The sequence below is a fragment of the Hemicordylus capensis genome, chromosome 1, assembly GCF_027244095.1.
Source record: "Hemicordylus capensis ecotype Gifberg chromosome 1, rHemCap1.1.pri, whole genome shotgun sequence".
Taxonomy (NCBI): Eukaryota; Metazoa; Chordata; class Lepidosauria; order Squamata; family Cordylidae; genus Hemicordylus; species Hemicordylus capensis.
This window is the reverse complement of record NC_069657.1, coordinates 382,815,077-382,835,193: the sequence shown is the minus strand read 5'-3', so window position 1 is coordinate 382,835,193 and position 20,117 is coordinate 382,815,077. Positions and strand designations below refer to the sequence as shown.

At 41.4% G+C, this 20,117-nt stretch overlaps 1 protein-coding gene across 14 annotated transcripts in view; it reads right to left on the bottom strand.

Annotated features, from left to right (window-relative positions):
• Positions 1 to 20,117, bottom strand: part of RYR2 (ryanodine receptor 2) — a 625,908-nt gene that overhangs the window by 393,174 nt on the left and 212,617 nt on the right. For all 14 annotated transcript variants that reach the window (XM_053300231.1, XM_053300272.1, XM_053300252.1 and 11 more), the window contains exons 9-10: positions 10,105 to 10,204; positions 5,850 to 5,946 (exon numbers count right to left, since the gene is read on the bottom strand). In XM_053300231.1, the coding sequence (XP_053156206.1) occupies positions 5,850 to 5,946; positions 10,105 to 10,204 (197 nt within the window). The remainder of the gene's footprint in view (positions 1 to 5,849; positions 5,947 to 10,104; positions 10,205 to 20,117) is intronic.

The following is a 20,117-nucleotide window of genomic DNA, read 5'->3' as shown; positions in this document are numbered from 1 at the left end:
CAGCAGCACTCTAATCCTTGAGGGAATGTTCTCAGAGCTCCCTGAGGCCACAGGGTTGGGAGAAGAGCTGGGAAAGGGAACAGGCCTCAATTGCCTGGACCATTTCCCCCTGTAACGGCCTGCCCAACTCCTACCATACCTCCCTCTGCCTGCTGTGATACTGCTACCCCAGACCATGCCCACTTTTCTGTTCTCCCAGACACATCTCCTCAGCCCAACCAACCACAGCTCCTCTGTTTAAAAAAAAAAAAAAGGGCCCAAGACTCGCTCAGTCATACTGTCTTGCTGGCTTCTTGATGGAAAGAAGGAAGGTCTTCCAAGGCCCCAGACTGCTCACCCCAAGGCTGAGAGCCACAAAGAAGAGATCCCTTGTTATGTATGTACAATATAGGAAGCAATGCTACACTCAAACCATTTTCATTTCTCTTAAGAATATTGACCATTTTGAGTCTTAGATGGCTTATCTCCACTGATGAATTTGAATTCCAAGATATACAACATATATCACATGACAATATTAGACACGTTTATTCATAATTTCCAGTACTCTCTCCTGCCAAAAAACCAGACCCTGTAGTGGCTAGTCTTTTAAGTCCCTACTGTTTGGAGAAATAGTGAGTTATGTGTGTGAAACAGTGTGCTGTTAACCGAGACACAAGTAAAACAAGAGCAATAGAACAATTAACCAAATGGCCCATTAAAGGAGGAACAGGAAAGGGATCCGAGTGAGGTAGGGCTCTCTGTAAATGTATGCTCTTGGACCCTCAAAAGGACCCTGCAGAGCCCTTGCAGTTACATCCCTGTAAACTTGTTCTGTGTTAGGTTTTGAGGGAGGACATCCAAAAGCAAGCAGCACTCACTGTTCATTAGGAACATTCTGCCCTAAAAATTAATGATTTTAAAATAAACAAGAAAATAAATTCAAAACTCTTGAGAAGTCTACACAGATAAAATCCAGCCTCAGTATAGTGAACCGACGTTTACATGACCCCATAAGAAAACAAAAAGCAGCCAATCCTTCTTGATTATACTGTTAATTGATTTAATTTGTTTTAATGAAAACAACCACAAGGGACTGGAACTTGCAAATCTGCTGACTAATGTTGTTCAGAATCTACATATTACATACTACAGCCCTAAAGACAACTCAACATTTCCCTTAGCCTTAAGTGTCCTGACTGTGAATATCTCTTGCCTTTGCAGTGAACATATTATGTTTCACTATTGGGACAGGCATGTGGGAGCTAAGGAAAGCTAAGCAAGCTTCTACCAGTTTATTCCATCTTAGTACTTTTTTCATATTTGTGTGATATAGATTGGGAAGTTGCAATGGCCTCCCAGTGGTTAAACCTAAACGAGGCCAGACCACTGGACCTATTCCTTTTAATTACAACAAATTAATTAAATTGGTTTAAAAACATATCCCTACAGAACTATTAGCTGAGTTATGTTCCTCTAACAATATTAAGGAGCCATGTATAGAGAAAGACATTTATCAAAGAAAGGTGCAGATTGCAATGCAGGTAATAGAGCAAGATATCCAACTGTTGGTTTACCAGTAGAAAAAAGAGGCCTGAATAAAGTGTCCAAGACTAGAGCGGTGTTTCATATGTGTATGCCACTGCCCACAGATTTCAGTCTGAACAGATAGAAATGTAACCAGTTTCAGGAGGGTATCCTTAAATTGAATTAGCTACAGTAATTACATACATTATTGACCTAAGATGCCATCTGTTTCTATTTATCTACTTCGATTCTATTTTTATTAGGCAATGTGAGGAGGTAAAAACAATGTCAGTGGAATGCCTGAATGTAGATCAAGCTTTTTACAGATAACAGAACATCAGATCTGACCCTGCTTCCCCTACTTCCTCAAAACTAAACTAAGTGTTCCATAGGTAGAGAGAAAAATGAACCAACATATAGGTTTGCCCATGAGAACAAAAGGTAAGGGTGCATCAAGATCAGCAGTTTCTCACAAAATCTGTTCATGAGAAGAAAGAGTGCAGTTCAAGCAGCATCATGGGACCTGTTGTGGGTTCTATCACTTTATAGTGGTGTGGGGGTGGCACCTACTTTCTCCTCTCTCTTTCCCCTCCTTAAAGCCTCAGTAGTGGAGAGGAAGGAGCTCTCTGGTACCCAATTACTCCTCCTGGTGGGCACAATTCCTGTGGCTGTCCCTTTAGGTCAGGAGACAGCCATCTGTCACTCATCTTCCCTTCATTGGCCTCGATGCTAAACACCCCTTTCCTCCACACTGTATCCTCATGAGAGACGGATACACCCTGCTCTCATGAGATTCCCCTGCCCAAGCACATCTGCAGCTTGATGTGTTGCCTTGACAACCCGCCACACACAGCTGGATGCTGTCAGCACATAGGATGTCTCCATCAGAGCATGTCTCTGAAAGCTGGGCAGGGAGTGAGTCACGGGGCGGGGGGGGCATCCCCAGCGAAGAGGCATAATAGGGATTGGGCACTCCCAAGACCTACAGGTGAAACTCGGAAAATTAGAATATCGTGCAAAAGTCCATTAATTTCAGTAATGCAAATTAAAAGGTGAAACTGATATATGAGACAGACACATTACATGCAAAGCGAGATAAGTCAAGCCTTAATTTGTTATAATTGTGATGATCATGGCGTACAGCTCATGAAAACCCCAAATCCACAATCTCAGAAAATAAGAATATTACATGGAACCAATAAGACAAGGATTGAAGAATAGAACAATATCGGACCTCTGAAAAGTATACAGTGTACTGTGCTTGATTGGCCAGCAAACTCGCCTGACCTGACCCCATAGAGAATCTATGGGGCATTGCCAAGAGAAGGATGAAAGACATGAGACCAAACAATGCAGAATTGCTGAAGGCCGCTAATGAAGCATCCTGGTCTTCCATAATACCTCATCAGTGCCACAGGCTGATAGCATCCATGCCACGCCGCATTGAGGCAGTAATTGCTGCAAAAGGGGCCCAAACCAAGTACTGAATACATATGCATGCTTATACTTTTCAGAGGTCCGATACTGTTCTATTCTTCAATCCTTGTCTTCTTGGTTCCATGTAATATTCTAATTTTCTGAGATTGTGGATTTGGGGTTTTCATGAACTGTACGCCATGATCATCACAATTATAACAAATTAAGGCTTGACTTATCTCGCTTTGCATGTAATGCATCTGTCTCATATATCAGTTTCACCTTTTAATTCGCATTACTGAAATTAATGGACTTTTGCACTATATTCTAATTTTCCGAGTTTCACCTGTATTCCAATGGACAAAATGTCCTATAAAAGCTTCTGAAATCTGACAAGGCTCTGGCACTTTGATAAGTGAACAGCCTTGTACTTGTCATACAGCTACTGAGAACCTTCTACATGTGACTGCTGAATCTGAATGTGCTTGAATCTACATGTGACTGCTGTCTGAAAATGGTAGATTAATAGCACATTTAAGAAATTATTCTTGATCAGTCTTAGATATTGTGACATGGAAGAGGCAGTGCTTGCTTGAATACTTGACTGCGGCAGTTTACATTTACTGGCTGACATTCAGACTAATGCTGCACTGGCACAATGTGTTTTCCCATCATACAAGGAGGAAGCAATCTCCCATTCCTTTGTAGTCTTCTGTGCCTCTCAAAAATAAGTATCTGGGGGTTGGAGACCCTCAGGGGCATATTCTCAGAAGACACAGAGGGAAGGGGTTATCAACTAAAACCACCCTTCCCCTCATGCAAAAGAAAACAGTGTTGTTTGCATCAGCACAGCATTAGTCTGATGTTGGGCGCTACATGAAAGGCTGGACATTTGCATGTGGATATTGACTTTTTAAAAGAGAAAATGCAGCTTCCATTACTGGAAGGCTAGAAAGAGAAATTTGACCACATGTAGCATGGAGAGCTTGGTGCTTTATGAAGTAAAATTGATGTCTGCTTCCTGATAGAGATGCTGATAAAAACAACAGAAGAAATATTAACTGCTCTGGTAGGTGAATTGATCATCTACCCATACTCTAACAAGATATAGCCCTAACAGCAAATATAGCTTTGTAATGAAGAAAGGCTCATGCATCTGCATCTTGTTTTATGTTTCCAGGAATAATAAGTAATGGAAGAATTGATGTATGATACCACTTAATATTCGAGCAATCGATACATTAAAGGTTCCAATTTAATTTATTTTTTTAAAACTAGCCTGCCATCACTGCCACCGCCACTTCCTCCCCCCACCCCATCCTTGTATTTTCCTGCCAGGTTGGAAACTGGCTATATTAAACTTGTGTATAGTCAAACATATGCAACTTGAAGTACTAACTGCTTTTCCGCCACACCTTTTTTTTAAACCAACAATTTACATAGCACTTGTATTTACACTCAACAACCCAGCAAAGTATCTAACTATTGCTTTCATTTTATGGAGGGATAACGACAGGGAATTAACTTGCCCAGGGAGCAAGAGGTTGCTGATTCGAATCCCCGCTGGTATGTTTCCCAGACTATGGGAAACACCTATATCGGGCAGCAGTGATATAGGAAGATGCTGAAAGGCATCATCTCATACTGAGCAGGAGATGGCAATGGTAAACCCCTCCTGTATTCTACCAAAGACAACCACATGGCTCTGTGGTCATCAGAAGTCGACACCGACTCGACAGCACAACTTTACTTTACAACAGATAAAGGCTTAGCCAAGCTGAGACTTGAACATTCAGTCCAACTAATCCAGCACTCTTGTCACTCAACCCCACTCTCAGAAATTCACACCAAGTGTGCTTGAATCCTTCAAGTCTTCCCTACAGCTTTCAAGCAATGTAATACTAATACTATGGGCAACATGAGTCTCAATTATGTAGAGTTTGGTAGTAACTTTTAGCATCTCATAAGAGTGAGGTGAGTTAAGGAAGAGAAAATATATTATCTCTCATTCTCTTAAGAAATGCTGGCTTCCCCCCAACCACCCACTTTGGCAATTCTGCTCAATCTCAAAACACAGTGACACATAATCATTATTCTCCCTCCAGGTTCCATACAAACTGACAGAGCAACTGTTAGATTATTCTCCAACTCTCTCTCTCTGCATTACTAATCCCTGAGGCAAGCTGCAGGTGCTATGGGCAGCAAGAAAATTGTAAACGATTCATTTATTGAAGCACTGAGAATAAAAGAAAATATCAAACACACCAATTCTCTAAGCCCCAGGGCTAAAGCAAGTTTTATTCACTTTATTGGGCCCCTGCCAGTAGAGCACTTGCAGGATCAGGTAGCTCTATTTCTAAATGAAGCTTTTAAAAAATACATCATGGATCTTCTTAACCTATATTGTCACCAGTGTTTTCCATTCTAGAACAGGCTCTCAAAATAAAGATGGGCATTCCTCTCCATGAGCCAAGGGCAGGTTGCCACCACCAAGTTACTGTTTTAACAACTTTAATGCTTACACTTTTCTAAGTTGTATCCTTAGAACTTTCATTTATAACTGAACAGGTAATCAATTTTGTGTTTGATAATAGACCACAGCTGAAAATGTTCTCTCCAGCTTGCCTTCTTATTGGACTAATTAGAGAATTGTCTCAATGTGATGAAATTAAAAGTGGCACCTCAACATGCAATAACAAATAAATATCTCAATTTCTATAGAAGTTGTCAGATTAAAACCACAGCCATTATAAAGAGCCTAACATTACCCAATACAATTTAAGTTATACAACATGCAGAAAATTTATTTATTGTTGCTAAAAAATGTATTTGTTATATTAGGCACTTTCACATACTGAAGTTTTCTAAGTAAAAATGAACTGAAGTAAGGCCATCTCATTCTTCTCATATATGACTTTAAAATATACCTTCTCTGCTCTTCACCATGTTCTCCTGAAGGGACAGTCAGGCATTCATCCATGTGACCATGTAATAATCTCAGCACATCACCACCTATCAGATAACCTACAATAGAGAGGCAAACATCACAGTATGAACACAAGCTTAACATCTGCAAATAATTCCACTCCAAGTAGGGTTGCCATGCCCCCCGGAATTCTGAATATCAACCGGATTTTAAACATCTCACCCAGATTGCTTAACCCACCTGGATTCACCTGGATTTCATCTTTCATTTAAAACAAAAACAAAAAAGCTAAGCTCTAGCCCTTGTAGAAGTGGTGTTATGGAGCAAAACAAGCAGTCACTATTCTGCTCAACTGCTGGACTTGGATTGAGAGGAAGAGCACAGGAGGCTAGCTGGGAGGGTTTCACTTTCAGAAGTACAGTAATCCCTTGAGGAATGTTGCCTTGTTTGTTATCAGCAGGGGCTCTCTGTTGGGCAGGTTGAGAGGAAAGCTTGCTTTTGATGTGAATCACTACCTACCAGGATGTGTATTGTAATGTTTATGGACTTGCTAGGCTTTACATTCAATGCATGTCTACTTAGAAGTTCATTTCAATCAGATCTTCTCTCAAAAAAGTGTGTACAGAATTGCAGCCGTAATCAAAAAGCTGTGAATTGTTTTGTTCTATTGATGCTATTAATATGTCAAGGAAAATTGTCAGGTAACAATCTCTTCCCCAGCTATTGTTGGTAGATATCCACAGCAAATACAAGTCAACTGGAAAGTGCAGCTATTAATTTGCACATGCAAAGTATTTGCAAGCCAATTTACATGACATGCAGACTAGGCATCCGGATTTGGAGAGCCAGAATATGGCAACCCGAACTCAAAGCCAGTATCAAACAATCCTGATAGTTCCTGGGAATTTCTTTCTACTGGTTTGGCAGGATTTGAGTATTTAATTTAAGACGAACTATGCTAAAAATGGAGGCATTTAAAAGGATATTTGCTGCAGTCCACGATGCAAATAAAGCCTCCCCCAATTAAAGGCAATGGAGGATACATTGCTTATGAAGCTTCCTCTCCACAGCCAACAATCAGCACTCTATTCACATAGAGGGCCATTGCAAGATTGTTCAGAGTTGATACGTGTCTGGGAACAATAAGTATTCTTTGCAATTTGCATGGAAAATCTCAGAACAGTTTTGTATATGATTAAATGTTTAACCTCTCCTCACATGCTGGGATTAACTTATCCCTGTTTTAATTATGTACAAAATATGATAGCGGGAATGCAGTTATATGCTCCATATCACATGGAAAGTCAATTATTTAACTGCAACCATCCCTCCTTCTGAACAAAAGAGACTAAAGCACAGATTTCACTATAAGTAATTACAACTACAAATAATTTCCAACACTACCACACCATTGCCTTTATTAACAAAAAAGTACTTATTCGTGAAGATTAAATCAATTTTGTTACATTTTATATAATAAAAGAAAGTGGGTGTTGCAGAACCTTGGAACAAATAAGCATTTTTATGGAAACTATTTAGCAGGGGTGTAGCTATAATTGAGCAGATGGGTTCAAAGATTCCAGGCCCCCAGATCCACCCCTCTCTATTTTCTTCATTATCTCCCTCATTCCAAAGGGGCCGCCAGGGAACACAGCCCCCTCTCCCCTAGCTATGTCCCTGCCTATTTAGCCTCCTATAGACACAACCATCCACTTTTTCAGAATAATGTGCACTAAAATTGCCTAATAAGTTAGTGCAGTAGACATACTTTTTTTAAAAAAAGGTAATGAACCTGCACATGGCTTTGAAAACATTGCAGAGAAGATGCAAACTTTTTTTTTTAAACAAAAAAAGCATAAGCAACAGCAAACCCCACAAAAATTGGTCCAAATTGGTGAGGGGACTTAATTTTAAAGATACAGGTGAAACTCGGAAAATTAGAATATCGTGCAAAAGTTCATTAATTTCAGTAATGCAAATTAAAAGGTGAAACTGATATATGAGATAGATGCATTACATGCAAAGCGAGATAAGTCAAGCCTTAATTTGTTATAATTGTGATGATCATGGCGTACAGCTCATGAGAACCCCAAATCCACAATCCCAGAAAATTAGAATATTACATGAAACCAATAAAACATGGATTGTAAATAGAACAATATCGGACCTCTGAAAAGTATAAGCATGCATATGTATTCAGTACTTGGTTTGGGCCCCTTTTGCAGCAATTACTACCTCAGTGCGGCGTGGCATGGATGCTATCAGCCTGTGGCACTGCTGAGGTGTTATGGAAGACCAGGATGCTTCAATAGCGGCCTTCCGCTCTTCTGCATTGTTTGGTCTCATGTCTCTCATTCTTCTCTTGACAATGTCCCATAGATTCTCTATGGGGTTCAGGTCAGGCGAGTTTGCTGGCCAATCAAGCACAGTAATCCCATGGTCATTGAACCAGGTTTTGGTACTTTTGGCAGTGTGGGCAGGTGCCAAGTCCTGCTGGAAAATGAAGTCAGCATCCCCATACAGCTCGTCTGCGGAAGGAAGCATGAAGTGCTCCAAAATCTCCTGATAGACGGCTGCGTTGACCCTGGACTTAACGAAGCACAGTGGACCAACACCAGCAGATGACATGGCTCCCCAAATCAACACAGACTGTGGAAACTTCACACTGGACTTCAAGCATCTTGCACTGTGTGCCTCTCCATTCTTCCTCCAGACTCTGGATCCTTGGTTTCCAAATGAGATGCAAAAGTTGCTCTCATCAGAAAAGAGGACTTTGGACCACTGAGCAACAGACCAGTTCTTTTTTTCTTGAGCCCAGGTAAGACGCTTCTGACGTTGTTTGTTGTTCAGGAGCGGCTTGACAAGAGGAATACGACATTTGAAGCCCATGTCCGGGATCCGTCTGTGTGTGGTGGCTCTTGATGCACTAACTCCAGCCTCAGTCCACTCCTTGTGAAAGTCCCCAACACTTTTGAATGGCCTTTTCCTGACAATCCTCTCCAGGCTGCGGTCATCCCTGCTGCTTCTGCACCTTTTTCTTCCACACTTTTCCCTTCCACATAACTTTCTATTAATGTGCTTTGATACAGCACTTTGGGAACATCCAACTTCTTTTGCAATTACCTTTTGAGGCTTTCCCTCCTTATGGAGGGTGTCAATGATGGTTTTCTGCACAACTGTCAAGTCAGCAGTCTTTCCCATGATTGTGATTCCTAATGAACCAGACTGAGAGACCATTTAAAGGCTCAGGAACCCTTTGCAGGTGTTATGGATTGATTAGCTGATTGGAGTGGGACACCTGGAGCCTAGACTGTTGAACCTTTTCACAATATTCTAATTTTCTGGGATTGTGGATTTGGGGTTTGGGAACTTTTGCACGATATTCTAATTTTTCGAGTTTCACCTGTATGAGGCAGCATACAAATTTTTACTGGAGCTTGCTCTGTCAGCAGAAGCTCCTTCCATTGACCAAAAGAGCTTCTGTGCACAGAGCAACACTCCGGTAAAGGTTTGGATACAATGCATCATAAATGTGCAAGGATTGTTTGCATCCCATAAAAATAATTAACAGGCCGCAGAAAATAGAGAAGAGCTTTTGACTACATTAATATGGATTGTGAACTGCCCAGGGACTTCTTTGTATGGGGTGGTATAGAAACTTAAGAAATAAATAAATATGATTCAGTGCAGAATTTATAAAATGTAACCACTGCAACTGCTCAGCTGGTAATCAGGAATCCATAATTTCTCTATTTCCAGAAGGATAGCTACTTTAGACTTCTAAAGCAAAAACAATAGTCTTGTGGCCACAACAGATTTATTGTCACATAAGTGTTCATAGATTGCAGTCCAGACCGAAGTGTTATCCTCAGTTAATAAGTCAGCACAATGCCCAAGATAGAGTTTTGTGTTATACAAACAGCAGACACTGAGCAAGATGATGGAAGAGTTGGCTGTAGTTGGATAAGATAAATCAATATAGCCACCTGCCTCTCATCCATTTGCCTTCCTTTCCCTTTCTTACTGATGCTGCATATTCTGAAATCAGTTCCAGGAATCTCCAAGTTAGACCAATTATCAATGTTATGACACATGGCAGTACAGCCTGTCTCTCTTTCCTGTTATCTCTAAGCAGAACAATGTTAGAGTCCTGAAAATACTTGTGCAATACAATGATTGTCCACAGGCCATTACTTATTATTATTATTAATGACTAATTGATAGCACAGTGATTGCTAATACTTAATCAACATTACCTTGAGCTACTTCACTTCCTGAACTGATTGGAGCTACGCTCCAAAGTGTTTGCTGGAAGGCTGCATCAACACGCAAGCTGCCATTGCCGTAAGATAAATGCTGCAGTTATTGGAGAGGAAGAGAGTTCACCATTATTATCAGTATAACAATTAGTAATCCTATATGCACATTTAGTTTTCAGTTGTCTTTACAGGAATTGCAATGCACATATATCTTCATACACAGCACGTCACTGTTGGAACTATCCAAAGTACTATCACTATTTTTAGTTTATCGTACTCCAGTTTAGTTACAGTCCAGTATGAAATGCTATTTTGCCATTGACTGAAAAAATGTGCATTAGAAGAGAAACAGCATTAAAGACATAGCACAGACAACTGAGTTAATTCAAAGCAAGCAAATGTTGTTCTGAATTATTTGGCAAGATCCCCGCAAACTCCCCTGCCTACTGCAAGAGTATGACATAGTCACAACCTGCTATGAAAGGTGAGAAACCAACGTAAGTGGACAACAGCTACAACGTATGACTGAGAATAGGAAATTAGAGCATACACAGTGAAAAACTAGTGCCCTAAAAGGTATCTTCAAAATGATCTCCCATTTTATACTACATCATACTAGGGGTGTGAAATTCGGATTTTCAGTGATTCAGTTCAGGACCCGAACTGAATCACCCCTGTTTTGTTTTGTGCCCGAATATGGGCCACCCGAATCACCCTTGATTCGGTTCGGATTCGGATTTAATCCGAATCTGAATCAATTCGGGGGGGAAGGGCCCAGGGGCAAAATTTTGGAGTGGGGTGGTAGTGCCCAATGGGTGGAAGCTACCACCCCAATTTCAGGGGGATTGGGCAAAGGGCTGATTTTTGGGGAATTTTTTTGAAGTTTTAGTGACTTTGGGGCAGTTCGGGGGCATAGCATGGGATCTGGGCAAAAAGAGTGGGGTGGGGTGGTAGTGCCTAATGGGTGCAGGCTACCACCCCAATTTCAGGGGGATTGGGCAAAGGGCTGATTTTTGGGGAATTTCTGAAGTTTTCATGTCTTTGGAGCAGATTGGGGCAGAAAGTGGGGCCTGGGGCAGAATAGTGGGGTGGGGTGGTAGTGCCGAATGGGTGGAGGCTACCACCCCAATTTAAGGGGGATTGGACAAAGGGCTGATTTTTGGGGAATTTTTGAAGTTTTTGTGTCTTTGGGACAGTTTGGGGGCAGAAAGTGTATCTGCCCCAAAAGGGTGGGGTAGGTGGTGGGTGGAGGCTACCACCCCAATTTCAGGGGGATTGGACAGAGGGCTGATTTTTTGGGAATTTTTGAAGTTTTGGTGTCTTTGGGGCAGATTGGGGGCAGAAAGTGGATCTGCCCCAAAAGAGTGGGGTGGGCTGGTAGATAGTGTCTAATGGGTGGAGGCTACCACCCGTCCCCAATTTCAGAGTGATTGGGCAGAGGGCTGGATTTTGGTGAATTTCTGAGGTTTTTCTTCATAAGGTGCAGTGTGCTAGATTGATATTCATAGTAAATGAGAATGTGAAAAAGTGAAAGTGGGGTCATGAGAGTTCAGTTTCCTAGTCTAAATCATCTCCTTGGTATAGAGTGCTGAAATAATCCTATAATGTACAGTTCTCTTTGAAATAATCTTAACAGAGTTGTCAAAAAGCTGCCTTTTCAAACATATGACTTGGCAGTTCTTTGAGGCAGCTATTCTAATGTTTCTTACTCTGTTTGGATTTGTTATTAGAGGACCATCCCCATTTATTTGGTTTTCTCATTTCTTTTACCAGCTGACAGGGAAAGATTCATTATGGATGCCCTGCATCAAAGTCAGAAAATTAAAAAGAATATAGATGGCATTCTAATTTCCGATATAGTCAAATTGATAAAGAATCATATTCAAGTAAACAGTAGTAGCTTGTCCCCTTAGCTAAGCAGGGTCTGCCCTGGTTGCATATGAATGGGAGACTAGAAGTGTGAGCACTGGAAGATATTCCCTTCAGGGGATGGATCCTTTCTGGGAAGAGCATCTAGGTTCCAAGTTCCCTCCCTGGCTTCTCCAAGATAGGACAAGATATATATATATTTTAAATAGGACAAGATTTTTTTATTGAACCAACAAACTACCAAAGCATACAGTATGTTTCCAAAGCACAATTATATACAAAGTGGTTGTTTGTACATGATATATCTACAAAGATTTACACACAAGGATTTGGAAACCCACAAGGTTATGAGGTATATGCAGGTAGTACTGTAACTCAGGGGTGGGGGATTACAAGGCACATCAGGTAATGGGGGGGGGGTGGTTACGTCCAACTTCCATTTCCATAATTTGTCCCATTGCTGTTTAGAAGAGATACTCCTGTCTTTTTGCACATAGATAGAGCTGAGAGAGATTCCTGCCTGCAACCTTAGAGAAGCTGCTGCCTGTCTGTGAAGACAATACTGAGCTAGATAGACCAATGGTCTGACTCAGTATATGGCAGCTTCCTATGTTCCTTCCTATGTACCTAGTAGTAGATAAAGTTTTATCTCAGGATATCTGTATCAATTTTAAAAACTATCTGTCCACATATTGAATTATACTTGATTTCTGATTTACACAGCAGATTGTATATATTAGTAAGCATTTCGTATAGAGTAACGTGGATGTAACATTATGTAACATGTGGGAGTAACGTGCCTGTGCTGCTGCAGGCATCTAAAACAATGCCTATAATGTTTTCTTGCTCGCCTAGCCTGGCTGCACCCTTGTACCTCCATAACACAATTCTTGGCTTCTAGCATAGTAGCTACATTTTTGTCTCTGTTTCTAGCTGAGATACCACAACATGTACGTCTCACCAGTCAATGGGAAGATGATTAGTCATTCTGATTTAGGTGCATTCCTGATATCCATAGATCAATAACATGATCACATTTTAGTTATTTGCTGCTTTCAGGCACAAACAGAATTTATCAGGATAGAAAAATTTTCCTTCCTATTAGATTCGGAAGAAGACTCTTTAATGAGCAAGTGCTATGGAAATCACTCTCCCATTTCTCAAAACCATATAGGAAAACATTCTTTAATGTCCTTTCTCTTTAGAAAAAAACCTGGAAAAGAGCTAGCAGCTCAGCAGATCAATAGCTCACTGATATCTTTTGTTTAAGATAATCAAGGGCCATCACTGGGATGGGCATACCCTTGATCATCTCCCCAGCCACCTTTGGCTATAAGATCCCCTGCCCTCACAAGTATTCAGTAGTATTGTTCATTTGCTTCTTCCATGTCCCCATTCCTCTGGTTTGCTGCAGTTTCAGAGATATCTCTCACTACACCCATGCACAATAGAGACTACTGTTTTCTGCACTGAGCGATGCACTCACACCCACTTTTACCTGGAGATATCTCAACGTACCACAGGTAGCAGATTCTCACCATCAGTGGGCAGCTGCATTCCCTCAGAGCCAGAAGTCTTGCTGATTCAGTTCCCTCCTTGCAACTAAAAGCCTTCACCTTCTTCCCAAGAAGGAAGCCAGCATCTTTATGACCTTCACACTAGGATAGGTATAGGAGCGTGTTTCTGCCTCTATTCCTCTTCTCTACCCATCATCCTTAATTCTTTCCCCTATCCCTCAACACTTAACTCCAGAATATCTATTGGAGGCAATTCAGTGCTATCCTCAGAGCTCTAGCCTCTAAAGAACAGCCCTGCTGGATCAGGCCCAAGGTCTATCTAGTCTAGCATCTTGTTTCTCACAGTAGCCCTACAGATGCCTTTAGGGAGCCCAGGCAAGAGCTGAGGGCGTGCCCTATCTCCTACTGCTACTCAACTACAACTGGTATTTAGAGGCATTGTGCCTCTGAGGCTGGCCCATAGCCACCAGGCTAGTAGCCATTGATAGAAAAGAATTCCATAGGCATTACATACTCTGCATGTAATGTCAGCCATTGACTATATTTCATCTGTGAGGAAGTTTACTGTCATTTCTGTTGATGTCAGGACTGCTTTGGTATTTTATTGTAACGTAGGAGACCTTTATTAAGGGTTCATTACTTCTTATTGCTCAATTTTGATTTCTTATTGCTCTTATTGCCTGTTTATTCTGCTGTTTTCACTGTTGATATGCAATAAGACAGACTGACAAATCAAAACAAACTGAACATTAGAACAAAGGCCACAATTCAAGGAGGGCAGCACCCAAAACAAAAACAGGAAACTAAACTCCAAAACGATACAACTAAATGTACTTTTACAAGTAAAAGTGGAGTATATTACAACATTTTTTCCATGCTCAACAGGGGCCCCATAACATAAGTCAACAGAGCTCTCAGCAATACTGGTATATATTCTCCACCCAGAATTTTATAGAACATGTTTAATATGGTTAAGAAAAGAACCATTTATGCATTCACACTGAAGTCGCTAAACCAAAGCAATACTTGGGCATTTCTGTCCTTATTCTGGCTGCTGAAGGAGGCATTGTTGCCTCCTGCTTCTGTGAGAGTCTGGTAGTGCCACCTATCAGTTACTGCTCCAGAGGATCCAGCCAGCCTGGTGCCTACTGAATCCCTGGGCTGCTGAGCCCATAACTTGGAACACTGGAGTGTGGTGTTGAGAATCACTAATACAGAGCTGAAATCACTAGCTCTGAGCACTTCCTGTGCAGGACAATTGTAGGAAATCCTGCTCTGCACTGCCCTGGAAGTTCTTGGCAAACCTCCAAGAACTTTGGGTCCCTCTCCATGTGGAATTGCATACATTATTTTTGTGTGCCTCTGCCTGAGAGCTCCTAGACTTCCTGAGCAGAACCCCTAGACAGAGGCCTTTGAGATTAAGTAATTCTCTGTGTGGGCTTGTCATGGGCTCACCCCCATGCCTGACTGCCGGAGAATCCTAGTACTCCCCTTTTGTTAGACTGTGGGGACATGCAATGCCACCGAAAACTGGGTGTCATGCCATCACCCAGCTGCTTTGCCTTGCCCCTCCTTTGACATAACCTTTGTGAGGGGCCCTAAATATCTCCTGGGAGTGGAAAGTACTCTCTTTTGATGTTGCACATGAAACAACAGATACAGACAGGAAACAAACTGCACTCTCCCTTTCGTTGTGTATTTTCTCTGTCTCATCCTCCTCCTCCTCCACCGATCCTTGCCCACATTCAAAAACAATCACTAGGCTATTAGAGCCTTCACACCCCACTCACCTTATCTAGGCCCTGGGAGCTGCCTTCACTGCCCGAGTAAGTCTAGGTTTGCAATGCTACAGTTTGCCTTGAACTTCTGTTATATCAGTAAACCATTTCTTGCTTCAAAAAGCCTTGTCTCTTATTCCGTTGTTCCTCTGGGGGAGCATAATGTTGGCATTTGCCTGTGTCTAGACTACAATCATTTGCCATGCACACTTGCAAGTTTAGTTTCAAGTTAATTCCTCCAACTCAGTTTAAAAACATAGATACACCTGTGGGCATTGAACATGTGTGTGTGTGAGCAAGTGTGGTAACAAAAGCCATGTTTATAAGAGCGCAACCCCACTTCTCTATCTTGATGACACTAGGTCTACCTCCATGCAATGTCAGAAAGCAGTTGATATTCTCCACAAAACAGCCATAAAAAGACATAATGCATGTAGTGCCCTAAGCAAATGTTTTATTTGGAGAACACCAACTCAGTTTTAGCCATCACCACTCCAAAACCCATAAAGGCACAAGCAGACAGCATCTGGAGCCCCTAGAGTGCTTCTGCACAATCTATAGCATATCATCTTTAAAATGTCAAGTTTAATTAGTGTTAAACCTCGCGCTCTCCCCAGCCATGAGAACTATAAAACTGAAAACATATGAGGGCAATGCATTTCAAAAACAAAAAATCTAGGGTAAGCAAAAGCTATTTAAACACATCCTTTGACCACATTGCATCTCTTCATTGCTTGATTGAATCGCTAATCTTTTGTGTGAGAGTGAACTCATCACACTTCCTAGCATGTAACAAAATCTTCCTTGAGAAAGAAACACCACACAAGCGCATAAGGCTGTAATCCTGTGCATATTTACTGAGGATTAGTAACTCTGAACTCAATGAGATTTACTTGGGGTAAACATGAACAAGAGGCTTGTGGAAAAACTGTTATTACAGAAGGGCTTGAGGACGTTACTTCAAGCTTACTCCCCCACCCACACACACATACTCTACGTACACAATGAAGTAAAATTCACTGTTATTAACATGCAGCTCCATGCAAGGAAGCAGGGGGAAACAGTATACAGTGTATCCTGTCTAAAACACTGAAAGAAATGGCCTGTCAGCTGTTTAGCCAGCAATTCTGCAAGCCAGAGAGCACGTCAAAGCATTGAAGGGCTGCTCATGCGCAGTTATGCCTATAGCATCTGATGATTAGCTGTTTAGAGGGCCACAAACAAACGAAGTGCAGTAAATGCAAACATCATGTGTCAATTGTGCCATGCCTGTACTAGGATTCAAAATCAGAGACCAAAAGCCAGGAGCCCAGAGGAAGAAAAAGAGGCAGTGTACAGACAGAAGACAATTAGGAGGGCTCATATAGGCTGTGTCAAGAGTCGTCATTTCATTTTTCACCAAGGGCCCATTACCAGCCAGGAAGAGAAGCTTAATGTTTGTGTCAACTGAATCCAGAATGATCATAGGATCATAGTCATAGGTTTGGCTAATTTTCACATGGATAAAATACCCCATTTAAAGAATCCCTTCAGAAATGTGCAAGTTGGAGCGGGGGGTGGGGGGTGTTTATAAACAAGGCTTTCACCAAGCCATTAAAATTCAAATGCCACTTTAAGTGAACTTAACATAAACCAAAACTTAATCTTGATAAGATGGAGATATTGCTGGTTAGTAGAATAGTCGATTGGGGTGAGCACGTTCAGCACTCCCTCTGAAGGAGCAGATATAAAGTCTGGGTATACTTCTGGACACAACAATGCTCCTAGATAAACAGGTAGCTGCCGTGGCCAGAAGTATCTTTGCACAGCTTCTGCTTGTGCACCAGAGGCAAGCCTTCCTCAAAAAAGCAGATCTAATCACCATCACTCATATCTTGATCATGTCATGTTTAGCCTATGGCCAGCTTCACAAGTCATGCCAAATCTAAAATTCAAAGGAGCAACCAGAGCCCCAGGAATCACAATCACAATCACGCCTTTCTTCCTGTGTCAGGAAGGATACACTGAGACTGAGAGTGACATATGAAGCTACCAATCTTGGCACATTTTACCCTACTTGTAGTACAAAACTAGACATCTGTAACTAAGCTCTGAAATGAGGGACAGTTGTCTGGTTTTGTACCACAAGTAGGGTGGAATATGCAGATATAGGTGGGGTTGTACAACATGCAAAATCTCGGCATATCTTTCCTGATAAAAGAAAATGGTTATGTGCATGGGGCTCCCCCAAACTTCAGCTTCAGCATGCATAACATGTGAAGCAAGCCTATGTCTGGTGGGTCTCTCACCTTCACCTTTCCCCATTGTCCTAGTATGGAGGGGAGGGATTTGTTTCCAACTTTCTCTTCCTCTGGGGCACGTTTCTTCAGACACTTTTTCCTCTCCGTGAGGCCAAAACTATCAGACTATCAATCTCTTTATGTCCCCTTGGCATGTCTCCCTACATAGTATTGTACATCCCATACAATCTCAGAGGATACGTTCTGCTTCTCCATGCCCTATTGAATAATCTGTTATCCCGGGTGCCTGGCACCCATCCACCTCCTTTCCTTGCTTCTTCCCTCCTGTCTGCCTCCCAGATGGCAGTTCACTTGCCAGCAAGTTTCTGCTGGCCCCACCCCAGCCCTTTGGCATGGTGCCTCATAATCGCAGCTAGACACAAGTTGTTTTGGGGGGTGCCCGGCCCCTTGTTGTTGGATGCCATGCATAGGATTGCTCTTGAAAAAAATTCAGAAGCTTCAGCTAGTGGGAAATGCAATGTTCAGGTTGTTATCAGATGAACAAATCACTCCAATTCTGAAAGATCTATACTGGCTTCTGACTTGCTTCCAGGTTCTGGCCCTGAAATTCAAGGTTCTGGTTTTTTAACTTTAAAGCCCTAAACATCTGGGTCCTAGGTATCTAAAGGATCATATTCTCCAAAATAATTCTATCAGCCTTACAAGAACTTATGGGGAACTCTGTGCTGTATATTGACTTCTGCGGAAGCATGCTTGTCGGTCAAGTAGAATAGGGCTTTCTCTATTGTATATTGTTCTCCCAGTAGAGATTAACATAGCCCCCTCTCTTCTGGCTTTTCAAAGGCAGCTAAAAACTGTACTGTTCCCCCAGGCTTTTCAAATACAACAGGAAGAAGTGTTGGTAGATTGGCTTCCCCTCCCTTCGTGTCATTCCTGATGCTTTGTTATGTCTGCTGTTTCTCTCTATCATTTTAATAATATTTGGCTTTATTATAATGTTGTTTATATTATGTCTGTAAACCATTCTGGGGTCTCCTATAAAAGGCAGTATGTAAGTGTGAAGAAGAAAACAAACAAACAAAAACTATAAACAAGCTCAATGTAGCTCACTGATTTCAAACTTACTGACTTCCCCCATTAGCTGTCAATATTTTCTAATGTAGCAGGATTCTGGTAATGAGTAGTCTCAACAAAAACTGAAGAAAACAAATTCTAACTGGTATTACTTGGTTTACTGGGATATGCTGCAGACTGTTCAATGCTCTGAATTTCTGAAGTGCTTTTCAGAAGAGGATTCAAGAACCCTCAAGTCATGCCTCTAGTAGCTACAGTCCTAGACAAAAGCCTCAAGTAGCTAGCCATTTGTAGTAAAATCAACATTCAGTGCCGATGGCACAAATGCTAATGGTAGAGGAAAGCTGATTGCACTCTGGAAACAAATTTCTTTGGTACCTGTCATACCCCATCAAACAAAAAACAAAACAAAACCAATTTAAAACTAATACTTATCTTTTATGTATTCAGAGAGAAAGTTTAAGAATACGTATTTGTTTCTGGCAGGCATCCTTACTAATAAGTCATTCTATTATAAGATCTAGTCTATGGTCCTGGGAACTGCATTATTTTCATATGTCTTTTGCCTTGGGCTGCCATCTTTTCTCTCAGGCTGCATAAACTGTAAAAAAGAGTCAACCTTTCTGGTAAAACAAACAAGATTTAGAACTGATTCTCACGGCCTCTTATTTGCACGGCAACCACAGATTTTACAAGCTGCATGCTATGTTGCTGTTATGTTTCTACAACTCAACTGGCCTTGTAAATATTGGTAACACATGCAGAAACCATTAACTGGGTATTTCCCTCCCCCCACTCCAGTGCAGTTTTAGCTGTTTTGCTAAGTGGAAAGGTTGAACCAGGCTAACTAGAACACAAGCTCTAGCTTTTAAAAGACCAGTTCAGTATGTGCATGTGATTTGCTGCTGAAAAGTGCATACGGGTGCACACAGACACAGTTGTCACACAAAAAAGTCAGTGATCTAGAACAACCGAGGCAAGAAGAGGGCAAGACCATCGGAGAAAGAAAACCTTCTAGATCACACGAGGAAAAGCAAAATTACACAAAAACAAAAAGAGGAATGCAAGCACAGATTTTACTATAGATCTTTTAAGCACACATGTAATGAAAATGTTTTCATCTTTTTTGCTCAAAGACTTAAGTAGCTGTCCATACAACTTGTTAGGGCTGAACTGAAAGGAGGGGCACATTTCATTAACATTTTCCCCTTCATAAAACACACAACCTTTTTGGCGGGGAGGGAGTTCCCCACCTCTTTGCAAAAGAATGCAAAACTGTTCCCAAAAGGAACAGATCTGGAGGACAAGAGGTAATGCCCCTGTCAACAAGTAAACAAAGTTGACACCTCCTCCCCATATCCTGTCATCCCTAGTTGACTACCATAGTTGGGACAAAACATGGGTGCACATTTAGATCCACATCCTATTGAAAACAATGAAGTATGGATGGACTATATTGACATCTGGAAGTGTATCCATCAATTATCATAGGATTTTAGAGTTGGAAGGGACCTTGGAAATATTCTAGTCTA